We start from the raw sequence: 14,026 nt of genomic DNA, 5'->3' as shown, positions 1-14,026 counted from the left end.
ACTGGGTTTTAAGCATCCAAATGAATTATAATGGCAGGCCTAAATTCTCTTAACCTTATGCTTACATTTGAACATATGATTCTCCCACTTAAGCATAAGCAGAATGTACTGCACATCCGATAAAGAAACCGGAGATAGGAACCAATTGGTTCCCAATTCCTCACCAATTGCATAATCTCAGTTTAGTCATATACACCTAAATCATTATGCAAACAGTCTATGTATCAAAAGATAGTCACAATCCATTCGGAAAAAATTATCTCACATAAACCCAAAATCACCAGTTTCAACAATGATCAAAATTAGAATAGCAACCACAATATTTTTGCATTCAATTTGATCCTAACTAGTTCAATATTCATCGAGCAAGATCAACCAAATTTTGATAATGTCTGGATATATATCACAACAATATGTCTTAATTAAAACGAGATAATCAAGACCACTATTTCTTATGGAGAACTCAAAGTTCATCTTCCTCCCTATTTGTGATTTCAACCAAAACATAATGGTGAAAGCATTCATCATAAATGAAATCACAAATATTCATATACAATAAGCATGCATCTTAAACTCCATGATTTTCACAATACAATAAGCACAGGCTTCCTTATGAATTCATAAATATAGACAACAGCTTACATAAGCTAATTTGTTTATCATCCTTGTATATGGATGACACAAGCTAATTCTCAAAATTTATAGCTTGACCTATATAATCATGCAAGTAAATTTTCAAGGCTAAGATCAATATATATTGCTACAAAATCTAATGTGGGTCAACTAATGAAAATAAGATCATTACAAAATAAAACCCAAATTACACCAATGTATACAGATCCGCCATATATGGACAATAACAATTCTACCCAAAACATATTTCACATATATATGTTCATATATTTTCTTGTATGCATGCATCAGTATGACGTGTATGCGCGAATGCTATCTCCATATATATGTTCAATTAGCAAGAAATTCCCTACATGATATTTGAACCAAAAATTGATGCATTTAGTTTATGTATCATAAAGAGGAACAATGCCATCCAAATTCCATTAGTTTTCCTTTTAATATTTAGAACCACTTAGTCATTAAGCATATATACTTGCCAAAATTCATTTAGACAGTATCAATTTATGGAGTACACATGCAGTCAAAATGATTCCATCCCAAATTGATATTCATCATCTATGTCCCAACACCAAATAGATAAAAGAGAACAATAGGTGTTGTATATGAACAAGTTATATCCTCCACCAAGAAAAAATGCTACACTAATTTTTTTTTTTTTTTTTTTTAATGCAGCAAAAGATGATTTCAAACATCTCACATAAATCACAAGTTGGCATCTATAAAGGGATTTCGAGTTTAATCATGCATTCACAATATATATATATATATATATATATATATATATATATATATATATATATATATATATATAAACAAGCATACTCGAAATAACAAAAGCCCTAATTCATCATGCTTTAACTCATCACACTATAATTATGCATATAAGAGAATAATTAATCATGTGTGAAATAGCGGACTGAATTACCTGAATGCATCACTGGACCCATATTTGTCAACTCGATTGCACTTTCTCAGCTCCAAATGAACGAAACAAATTATCCATCAATGCTCGAGACCATATGAATTGCCATCACCAAAGTTATCAGCCAGAATCCTGTCGGCACCAATTCCCAGAAAAGAACAATTCTCATTCAGATTTCAATAAAACAAGAGAAACAATAGAACAACGAACGAGTTAACGTCGATATGTGATATAACCCGAGTCACCCAACTCTCAGATCATATCAATATGAAGGACCAGAATGATAATATAATCTCAATATGCAGATAACATGATCTTTGTTCAATGGTTCTTAATAACACAATTAGCATATCAGAATACAAGTTTATTCATTACGCTAATAATACAAGGAGGATTAATAAACCAAAATTATCTCAATCTGCAAACATCATAATCAACATAGCGGAAGCAATAATTTCGAAAATCAAAATTATGATGTTTAAGAGAGATGTATACAGCTAAATTACTATACTTATCATCAAATAAGCAAGCATAAAAAAGTTCTCTCAACCCCAGATTGAGAAACACGGGTTTCTCCCCTTCCAAACTGACAACAGTAAAAGTTTAAAAATAATGAAACTCTAGCTTCTGCCTTTTATGCAGCCAACATCCAAAATTAAACTAAAGTTTTTCCTTAAATGATGTCATATCACTTGTCTTTTATAATCAATTGAACAAATTTGACCTCCAAACCAGTTCACTATTGTTTTTTTTTTTTTTTTTTTTTTTAAATTAACAGTTGAAAACTTTCAAGTTGATTCAGCAGTATCCATATGTAATTATGGATCTTCATAACTCACATTATTTAAATCTTGCTATTTAACTCAAATCTTCAACATAACAGACACAATTTTTTTTGAAAAAATATGAATTTGTTAAAACATACCTCTCAAAATCGAGCACAAGGATTTGTAGTAGTAGATAAGAATCAGTGGAAAAGATGAAGATTTGTTGTGTTTCACAAGATACGAGAAGCAAGAAAACTTTACAACCAACACAACCGAAGAGCAAAGAAAGAAGAAAGCAAAGTGCATATGCTTTTAACGGTCAAAAATTTTAAACGTTTTAAATGGGTAACGACTCTTTTAGTGACACGGTGTCGTTCGCATCTTTTCCTGGGTTTAGAAAATTCATGATGAACACCCATGTAATACTGGTCAATTCTTGAACAAATCTTTCAAATTTAATAGCGATAATCAACTAGGCTCAGATACCACATATAAGACAGATACTTAACACGGACCATAGATCATAGATATGCTATTAAATCACAAAGCACAAGAACAATGTTGCAGTGCAAGGACAAGAAGAAAACGTACCTGCAGAATTCGATGCAGAAGAAGAAACCATTGCATCTTTGGAACTATTAACCTTCTCCTCTTTAGCAAAACACAATTGCTCTCCAAATAATAGGTCTTTGGAACAAGATAAGCAAAGATATTGCAAGAGCAGTGACTAATGTTCATATATATATATATATATATATGTATGTATGTATCGAATGTCCCCAACTGATTCTCCTATTAGAATCACTATAGGAGACAATCTACCAAACGATATTAGCACAAGAAAGAACTTACAAAATCTGGATTACCCTATAATAATCCTACAAGGAATACAAGACCAAATCCTTGTATGAGTTTATTCTTAAGCTTATCAACACAGAGTTTCAATCCAAACCAAAGTCGAATTAACTCTCATAAACATATTAAGACTTCTTTATAGCAATTTGAGACAACAAGGATTATTACCAAACCGTATGAATCACACTCATACTCTAACAAGAAATGCTAAGGAGACTTTCTCAAAGCGAGACTCTTCATGAATTCTCTTTTAACATTAATTTCCATGTCAACATTGTGCAAAAAAATGAGGTGGCATGGTCCATGGAGAGTCCTATTTTTGAGAGAGTCTTCTTAGCATTTTTCTTTTTACAATACAACAATATATTTACACTAAAGGATTGAGTAATAAATTGTATCGAATTTGTCATTCACGAAATTCAAAGTTAAAATCTTTCACTTATAAATGAAAAAAAAAAAAAAAAATCACTACTTCCGTAGCATTAAGTAGCATAAAGCTGATCGGTTTTGTTCCCATTTGGACTTGAATCTAATTATATTCATATCACTACACGGAGAGGCTCACGTATAATAACTAATAGAGTCTATAACTTGCGTATTACTCTATAGAATCGCGTAAGTTTTTTCTCAAGGGAGAAAGTGAGGTAATAGATTACGATTATGATAAGTTTATAACTCGATTTCCTACAATTTGTAATTGAAAAAAAAAATCGTAAATTTTGACCACGGTTTATCCAACTCATCTGTTTGATGGCTATGCCTAACATGGCAACATGCTCAAGTTTTCAGCTCTTATTCTACAATTTCAAGAGAAAAAAAAAAAAAAAGAGATGTTGGTGGAGCTGGTGAAATTACCCACAGTGACATGGATTTGTCGTAAATGGATGGCAGCTCTGATATGTCCAAAGTTTTGTTCGTTTATACGTCAAGTCTATTTTTTTGTGAACTGAAGAAATTAGGTGATAAAAGTTGTATGGTGTAGTAGGGATATATATTTGACCACATTAATTTTTATTAGAATGCGTGATTCAAATTGACAGTAGAATAGCATACGCATTTTTATGGCACCGACTATCCGTCTCCTTGCTCGCCAAAAGAGACCAAGTGGTAAAAGAAATAAAAAGTGCCCAATTGTAAATGAAGACACCACAAGTGAGAAATCACAAAACAATTGCCATTTGCTTACAAAATACATCTTTTCAGTAATAGTAGCGTATGCATATATTGTTCACCAGGAGAATGTCCAACTGCTTCTTGGTGCACTTCATTTCTCAAGAAACTCTAATCCAACAATTCTGAGTGCATAACATATCAAATTCCACATCTTGTCAAATGCAAGAGATGGTGGTGTTCCAAAAAAAACAAAAAATCTAGGAGTCCTCTGCTTCCTCTCTAAACTTCTTATAAATATCACCATTGTAAAACTCTCTTGTCCTCACCACCAAAATCAATGAAACAACTGCACCAAAGAATGTTATAGCAGCTAAAATTGAGAATGCCAACCTATAACATTGGTTCCCAAGGCAGATCAGCTCCTTCACCGAAGACCTCGCCATCCCACTCTTTGCCAACTCCTTCAATGCTTCTCTGTCATACAGCATTCCGGTAACCTTCACATTCAGAATATAGGACCCGAGGGGGCTTGCAAGCTGTCCACAATTGAACAATGTGGAGTAGTACTTGAGCCCAAAGAGCTCGGAAATGATTGCGAAAAGCAATGGCAATTGAGCACCGAAAGAAAATCCGATGATCACGGATGCCACATAGACTGATCCCGGGGCAGGAAATGCAATGAGGAGGTGGCCAACGCAGGACAGAAGAAGAACAAGAGTCATCATTAGGGGTCTGGGGACTTTCCATTTTACCAATAGGCTTTCGGAGACAAACCCCGAAAAAACCCTCCCAAAGTAGTTCCATATGCTCACCAATGACACAAATGAGCTTATTGTTTTAGTCGGATATCCAAGAGACTCACCAATTTGCCCCAAATTGTCCACTGCTGTCAGGCTTGACCCGAGTCCGCATAGTGTTGCGATGAACAAAATGAGCATGTCGATGCTTAGCAATGCTTGTAAGATTGTGTAGTCTTCTCCTCTTTTTGGTTTGTTGAATACATCAACAAAACAAGAAATCTTTGTTTTCTTTTCTTGCTCCTCTTTCACTTCACTTTCTTGTGCAGGAAGTTTCATAACAGTTAACTCGGTTGGAGGATCAACAGGTTGTTTCATGAGATTCCATAGGATTAACTCCTCTCTAATTGCAATACCAAGAGGGACAAAAAGGAAAAAACAAACCACAGAAACACTTCCAGCATAAGCAGCTTGTGAGAAATCAACCTGCTTCTGAAGTACAATCATAGCCATGAGGAAAACAGCAAGGCCAATTGAGACATAGAGGAAGTGGTAAAACACTCTGAGCTCATTGGGTTGCCTAACAAGCTTCATTGGCCTAATGGTGTACACGAAAATTACCGACAGCGCAGCCGGAAGCCAAGCAATGAGAAGAATCATGGATTTCGAGTTGTTTCCATAAACCGCCAAGTAAATTTGAGTGAACATAGCTCCACTGAGTCCAGTAAACCCCTTTAACAATCCAAGCATAACGCCGCGACTAGCCGGAAAATTCTTCACGCATGTGACAAGAGCTCCTGTATTTGCAAAATTCTGAGAGTTGGCTCCAATGCAAATGTAGAGGCACATGTGCCAAACTTTTGGCTTGGGGATTTTGGCAGTGACAGCAAGCCAAATCATGAAGTAGCCTGCAAAATTCATCGCTGAGCCAATGAGGAGGACAAACCATGTTGGTGTGACTTCACCAATGAGCCCTGAGAGGACACCAACATTTGCACCAAGGTCCTTGAAAAACCCTAGCAGGTTGAGGGTAGTTTGGTCATAGCCAAGAGAGGACTTGATCTGCTTGGAGTAGACACCAAAGAGGTAAGTAGCTCCAGCTCCTGCCATTATGAGAAATGAGGCAAAAACTGAGAACCATCTTCCTTTAACCACATGGACTGCAAATTGAAATGGTTCACTCCCTCTCTTGATGCTCATTTTTTGCGATGGCGGTATTCCGGTGCGCTGTTTCTCGTCGGGCTAAACTGCAAAGGAAATTTAGTAGGTGTGGCTAGCAGAAATTTGTGTATTTTTTTGTGAAGATCTGAGGAAAAGAAAATTTGCAGATGGTCATTGGGATTGGTTTGATTCAGATATTTCTAGTACTAAAGGCCAATAGGGCTGTAGTATAAATAAAGCATAGTGAGGGATCAAGTGGGAGGGTGAGGATCCTCTTTGTGATGATCCCGATGATTCTTCAATCACATATGTTCATCGTATATCTTACGATCAGAAATTATTGAAATTTTTTTATCTAAAATTGAGTATAAATAGAACCTGATGAAAACTGATTAATACAATGTACGATGAACGGACGTGATTGCAGAATCCCCGAGATCCTCACAAAGAGAATCTGGAGAGGATCCTCAATGCAAGTGAGTCTGGATCCTTGTCAGATCCTCTTTGTAAGGATCACAAAAATTCGTGAATCGTGTCTGCTTATTGTACATCGTGTGGTAAAAAATCATTTTAAATATTTTTATTTAAAAATAAATATAAACAGTATTTGAAAAAAAAATAACTGTATGATGTATGATGAACGAACACAATTTACATATCTCTAGGATTCTCGCTAAAAGAATCCAGAAAGGATCCTGTTGGTTTTATATGAGTTGAGGAGGACCCACTTTTGCAATATCTTTATTTCCCCAATGTCACGGGCTCACAGATCTTAGTAGTGAAAGTCAACTTTAAGGTCACTTGGCCTCTTTTATCTTTCATGGCCTTGGGGTTTTTCATAACAAACGTTTCTACTCTATTGTTTGATTTTATCATGGAATGAGTGTTGCAGAACACATAATAAAAGCATAAGACTCATTACGCAGCTTTTCTCACTAAAATGAGTGTGTTTCTTATATTCAATTTGAGTTGTAATACTATAACAATTATTGATGAGTGTGTCATCCACAATAAACTCTATAAACAGCTATATATATACTTGCGTCAAGCATCCACACGCAACTAACACTAGAATATTTTCTTATTTCTATAGTATATTTACAAGTTTTGTGACAGATCTTATACTTTTGAATTATATTTGTAGAGTGCAGCCTCATCTCCTTATTTCAATTATATGAATAGAAGCCTTATTTTCAAAATTCTAATCCTTAAATCATGTTATTTTCTTTCTTAATTAATTAATTAATTAATATTATACTTGTGTTGACCTTTGGCACAAGCATCAAAAATCTTATCGTCTTGATGAACATCGATCATAAATGATATGATCGTGATAGTGTACACCAAGTAAAAGTTGGATTACCGGCATAGAATTAGTGATAACGCAAATTCTATCTTTTAGTAAAGTCGAGCATTTTTCACTAATAAATTTAGACTATCGATTTTGACACTTTTTTTTAACGCCGAACACTTCAAATAATTATTGTAAGCACGCATTAAGGATGACATCACGGAGGATAATTCCCTTTTTCACATTATATTGGGGGGCCATAAACGAAAATAGCATATGCAATCCAATCATGACAAAGCTGATGAACTTGTAGGCTCGAAGCTTTATAAATCCAGGTCATGGAAAACCAACAGTATCTTAGGAATTCGTAAATTATGTTTGTTTATCGTACATTGTGTTGTCAATTTTTGTCAAGTAATGTTTGTGTTCAATTTTAAATAAAAATATTTAAAATAATTTTTGTCATATAAAATGAATGAATACGATCCAAGCTCGAAATCCTCGCAAAGAAGATCCAGTAAAGATCCAGATTCCATGGAAAAGGCAAAATCCACCTAAAGTGGTACCGTAGTAGGTTAGTGTGGACCTGCAATAAGCCACATTTCTTGTATGATTCCCCCACCACCATAAAAAGCCTTTCACATTTAGGGTAGGAATCTTCTGCAAATGACGAGTGTAGAAAGTGATCAAGTTTCCAGGACTAAAATACTTGAACTTGAGGGAGACTTGAAAGCTTCATCCTATACTTTTACTTATCAGTCACTAGGTTGCAACCATAGAATCCATGTAATTTAACCCTCTAATGCATCGTTGTATTGTATTAATAGCGAGTGTGTTAAGTTTCAAATTATGTGATCTCTATTTTAGCATGTGCGTCCTCTTGATTACGTTTGACATGTCTGTCTTATGTATGTTCTTAACGGTTTATTAATAAATTCTTATTACCTTGAAAGTCTACTAATGCATCCTTAACTTTGTATTTTTTACTTTTATTTACTACGTTAATCTTATATTTAACGTTAACTTCATATCTTTTATTTTTGTTTTCTACGTTAATCTTATGTTTAATGTTGAAAATTACGCCGCTTTTAATCTATGCACAATTTTGTAAGTTATGCTAAAAAGGCGCTATATTTGTACCACATTGGTGTGCGACATGAATTGGCAGATGATACATATTAAAATCACTATCTCCACCAAAGTGATTCTCGGGATGATTGGCATTACAAAATGTCTAACTTTGGTAAGCTATTTTGAATAATTGGTGTTATCACAGTATTCTTGAGGGCCACCACTAGCGACTATAAAGACTATTGTGTTTCCTTCAAAGAAATTCTTTTTGTGAAATGATATTTAATTTCAAATCAAAATCTCTCATGAAAAAACACTTGTATGGCTAGCCATATTTGGAGCTGATATCGATCAAACTCTTTAGAACAGTATAGCCGTATAGGATGTTTTCATGACTGACAAAATAAACAATCTGTCGAGGAAAAAAAGAGAAAAAAGACACATGAAATGAATCTGAGAAGATTGGGCCATTGGCTTCATCCGAATATATTTTATGAAAATAAAAACTCCTGTACACCTCGTGATAAAACAGTACTTGGCTGTTGAAAAATCAGCAGCAGCTCATGCTGCTAGCCAATCATAGATGGATACATATTCAATCTGTAATTACAAAATTAATTACTTGAACATATGTTATTTTTCAGTAGCGAAGTTATGTTCTATCACTAGGCCTAAAGGAGTGTATATTTTCATAAAATATCTTAGGAATAATTTGTCACGAGTTTTAATATGAACAAGGAAAGAGAGGCAGGTGCATGCTTCCGAATCCGTTGTCCCTTTTGGTAGTAGAATACACTACGCGTTAAACGGAAAATTGCGCTAGTTCATGTGCCACAACATTGGCTTCACGCTCTTTTCATGAACACGTAAAAAGAACGGAATGGCCTTTTTCAATGCTTTTAACATCACCCAATAATAATTTGCTTTCAATTTCGAAACAGGTCTCTCCCGAGTTGATAGCTGTCACCACTCCCTTCGCATCCATCTCCGAAGTCCACACATATTGATTAGATGAGGGCTAAAATTTTGCAGCAAATTGCTTATCTTCCTTGTGTTTTTATGTACGTAGGAATTTCTCTTACTTGAATGGGGGCAAACCCTAGAGAAAAAAAACCAGACATCAAAGATTACACACAATATGGGCTTTTAGGATTTTTTTGAAGCACTAATAACGAAGTTCACTAATCTAATAGATGCTGTTTTATTGGTCAGTCAATTATTTATGGGGCTACTGTACAAAATGGTCCTGAGATTTGCATGACCAATAGAAATGGTCCCTGAGATTGTCCACAATCCTTGATTTTGGTCATTCCGTTAAAAACGATTTTGGGCAATTTTCAAAGCTTTGTAACTCAATCGTTTCTTAACTAAATTCGACCCATAATATATTAAAATGAAGATAGGAAAGTGTAGAATAAGATCATACCTTTTTGGAAGCCCAATGGTTGTCGAAGATGGCCGGAAAATAGCCTGAAAGGTGACTGGTCCGCGGAAAAACTGGAAAACTCGCCGGAAACTTGGTAAACTTTAAATGTTCATAACTTCTTCAATACTTAACCAAATCGAGTGATTCAAAAACAAAAATAGTACTTCTTGACGAGAAGAAGAGAATAGTACATTTTTTGAAGGCTAACTTGCCGTGGTTTGGTCGGACAACGGCTTGAAAGTGGCTAACCATTTTCAAGTTAGCCACTTTCGAGCAATTTTTCAGCCAAACCACGGCGAGTTAGTAGTAAAGAGAGATATCATTCTCTTTGTCTTGGCGAGAAGTATGATTTTCGTTTGTGAATCACTCGATTTTGTTGAGTATTGAAGAAGTTATGAACGTTTAAATTTTACCCAGTTTCCGGAGAGTTTTCCAGTTTTCCCGCGGACGAGTCACCTTTCAGGCTATTTTTTAGCCATCTCCGGCAATCATTGGGCTTCCAAGTAGGTATAATCTTGTTATACACTTTCTTATCTTCATTTTGATATATTATGGGTCAAATTTGGTTAAAAATCGATTGAGTTACGAAGCTTTAAAAATTGCCCAAAGAGTTTTTAACGGAAGGACTAAAATCATGGATGGTGGACAATCTCAGGAACCATTTCTATTGATTTTCAATCTCAGGGACCATTTCTATTGATCATGCAAATCTCAGGAACCATTTTGTATAATAACCCATTATTATTATTTTATTTTATTTTGAAAACTATAATCCATTATTTATGCAACATATAAATATGTTGCATGTGTGGTATAGTCATCACATCTTCTTTAGAAGTGGTATATAAAGTTAGCCTACTTTTTAGAAGTGGTATATACAGTTCTATCTTCACATTTCACAGACATATTGGACAGTCATTGTAGATATATATTAATCCATCGACTATTAGCAAAACAAACATGACATTCAGTTGTAATTGAGATATCATAGATTCTAAACTCGTAAATAGAGAGTTTGATACTAATTTATTTTGTATTTTTTAGTATAAATATATCGTTGTATCAGGGAAAAAAATTAAGAGTTTTAACACAAAAAACTTCGTTTAGCATGATTGTAAATTTGTAATGGTTATACTTCTGTAAGACCAACTCCAATAGTTGAGGTTAAAACCTAAATTTTTAGCCTAGAAAATTTAGGTTTTAACCGAGAAATGATTTTTCTTCTCCAATAGTTTTAGCTTAAAATTTTAGTCCGAGATTATTAAAAAATGGTTTTAGCCTAATTTTTTTTTTTTTGGGAAAACTTTTTTAAAAATAAAATTTACGTAGATTATCATAATGTATTTTTATGAACATTTTTACCTAAAAATATCTAAATTCCAATAAATAATGAAAAATCACTAAACCTACCTCATTCTTACACATGCACCACATGAAAGAACATGGAAAACCACACAACCAACCGCATTCTTAAACACAAATACATAAGTGGTAGAAAGAAAAAAAATGAAGGATTTGTTTGACGAAAGTGAATTTTGTGTGGATGTTTGAACAAAATACATAGGTATATGTAGAGTTTTTTTGGGGATTTTGATTTAAATAATTTTACAATTGTTTTGCCGTTGGTTTTAGTTTGGACAATTTGATCTTTTTTGTACTGTTAAATTTGCTCATATTCGATCTCAGCCATTACATTTAATGTATTTATAAATTTAATTTAATTTTTTTTTTTTAAATTGTATTTGGATTTGCAGATAAACCAACAGTCCAACCACGTGGGCTGTCCAACCAAAAAAAAGTCTTTGATCTTTCCACGAGTGCCCAATAGCGTTAGCAAATAGGTTCAGGCTCCTAGCCACTATCCTCGACTCATTTTTTAGTCTAAATTTTGGCTCAAAAATAAGTTTAACCCAAAACCTTATTTTATCCTAATGACTTGAAAAGCCTTACGGGTTTAAAACTCAAATCTATTGGACTTGGTCTAAGTGTAAAAGTATGATTACAAAGGTAAAGTTCCTTCAAACCATTTCAATCTCACGATTCATTAGGCCCATCTCTTTTTAATCTGTTGGGGTTAAATTTAGTGTTCGGCGCATTAGAATGCAACGCAGGGCAAGGCCCAGTAGATTGAAATCCCAGCCCAGTCATTTTAACTAACAAATCAATGTAGAGAAAAGTTAGAACAGGTTCATAATTTTTCAGAAATTTCAAATTTTGTTTTACAAAAAATACATTTAAATTTTAGCTTGATTTGTATCTCAGTTTTTGGCACACCCCAACCCGAAATGTTTACTGGACTCCGAATCGAGCTGTGCTGGTTGTCACCAGAAGGGCGACGAAGCCATAAAATGTAGTGATGAGTAAAAAGTGAGCAAGTTTAAACCTAGAAGTGTTTAGATGTAAGAGTGCGCAAGTGAGCGGGAATGAACCCATTCAACATGTGATGTTAGAGCATAAGTAAAGTACAATAAAGTAGATTGAGAAGTATACCATTGAAGTTAACCTCCTATACGAAGATTTGCCAAAAATCCTCGTCAACACAAAGGCTCAGCTACTAAAACCTAGGGGTGCAACTTGGGTTGGGCCAATCCGAACCAGCTCATGTCTAACCCGACTTTAAACTCGAACAAGCGGGTTTTTTTTAGTTATAACCTGTCCGAACCCAACTCAATTTCAACTCGTTCATTGATTGGGTTGAGTTGGATTGATCATTTGCCCGCCTATCCCCAACCCAACCCAACCCGATTAACTAAACTTGATTGTGGCCCATATTAATTAATATTCATATTTCACCTAAGTGAGCCAAGTTCAAAAACCCATATCCTTTCTAATATATATTTTAATAAATTACCCTTAAATCCATAAACCCTAAAGCTATATATTAAATTGTTAGACTCCAAACCCTAAATTTCTTTGTGTCCAGAAGCAATTGCTCAGAAAGACAGCAACTCGGTCCACCTTCTTTCATTCTGCAGCCTACCTAAACAACACAGTAAGTCTGTTCTCCTTGATCAATGGACCTATTGGTTTAATCATATAATATAATATACACTAAAAGTTTTATTAGGGACGAATCATATCGCATGAAAGTGAAGAAAGAGTTATAAAAAAAAAAAAAAAGTATTCTAGGTAGTCTGATAAAATCTCAATTACTTAGTTCCCCATGTATGATTATACAAACGTAATTAAAATTTTGACATCTTTCTGTCTTATATGTTCATGTTACTTCCTATTAGCTATTTTTGTTGTCATATATTAATATTTTGTTTCATGTGTTAATTGTTCAGGTCCATTTGATTGTCATATATGGCAGAGCATAATCAGACAACTACTCCAAGAAAGCCTCTGCCAGCTGCTCCTGTAGAGCCTCAAAATGCTACAATTAAACCTCAGGTACCATCACGCAAAAGAGTATATGAACCCAAGTCTAAAGTTTGGGCACATTACGAAAGATTTCTAAATGCGGATGGAAATAGGTCTGGTGAGGCACAATGCATCTATTGTAAGAAAATATTTGCATGTTCTAGCACCAATGGAACCACTACACTTAAAAGGCATAAAAAGAAGTGTAAGAAGTACCCTTATAACGGGGACAAGAAACAACATCTCTTGTCTTTTACAGTAGCAGAGTCTCTTTCTAATTGGAAATTTGACCAAAAGCATTGCCGAAAACTCTTTGCTAGAATGATTATTGTTGATGAATTACCATTTAGCTTTGTGGAGAAGGAAGGCTTCAAAACATTTATGAATGTTGCATAACCAAGATTTAAATTGTTGTCACGTACAACAACTACAAAAGATTGTGTTTAATTGTATGCAGAGGAAAGAAAAAAGCTGAAGGAGATGTTTGAATCTTCAAATTCGCGAGCGAGTCTCACAACTAACTTGTGGACTTCTGTTCAGAATCTTGGATATATGTGTCTTACTGCATATTTCATTGACAAAGACTGGGTGTTACAAAAAAGAATCATCAATTTTTGGGCAGTTCCCACTCCACATTGTGGTGAGGTTGCACAAGCTGTAGAAACATGTGTACGAGTTCAAATG

At 34.5% G+C, this 14,026-nt stretch overlaps 2 protein-coding genes across 2 annotated transcripts; one reads left to right on the top strand and one right to left on the bottom strand.

The window, feature by feature from the left end:
* Nucleotides 1-4,333: 4,333 nt before the first annotated feature.
* LOC137743665 (protein NUCLEAR FUSION DEFECTIVE 4) lies at nucleotides 4,334-6,466 on the bottom strand. The gene has a single exon (XM_068483594.2). The coding sequence runs from the start codon at nucleotides 6,228-6,230 to the stop codon at nucleotides 4,551-4,553; it is 1,680 nt and encodes a 559-aa protein (XP_068339695.2). The 5' UTR covers nucleotides 6,231-6,466; the 3' UTR covers nucleotides 4,334-4,550.
* Nucleotides 6,467-13,285: 6,819 nt separating this feature from the next.
* On the top strand, nucleotides 13,286-13,738 carry LOC148692886 (zinc finger BED domain-containing protein RICESLEEPER 4-like). Its single transcript, XM_088680252.1, has one exon. The coding sequence runs from the start codon at nucleotides 13,286-13,288 to the stop codon at nucleotides 13,736-13,738; it is 453 nt and encodes a 150-aa protein (XP_088536378.1).
* The last annotated feature ends 288 nt before the right edge of the window (nucleotides 13,739-14,026 follow it).

Source organism: Pyrus communis, chromosome 11, assembly GCF_041283825.1.
Source record: "Pyrus communis isolate YQ-2024b chromosome 11, ASM4128382v1, whole genome shotgun sequence".
Lineage (NCBI taxonomy): Eukaryota > Viridiplantae > Streptophyta > Magnoliopsida > Rosales > Rosaceae > Pyrus > Pyrus communis.
Note: the sequence above shows the minus strand (reverse complement) of the source record. Positions and strands in the feature narration are given on the sequence as shown.

What these genes read in the sequence shown, in the direction of transcription:
- LOC148692886 (XM_088680252.1), top strand. Translation starts at nt 13,286, where the DNA reads ATGGCAGAGCATAATCAGACAACTACTCCAAGAAAGCCTCTGCCAGCT.
- LOC137743665 (XM_068483594.2), bottom strand. Translation starts at nt 6,230, where the DNA reads ATGAGCATCAAGAGAGGGAGTGAACCATTTCAATTTGCAGTCCATGTG.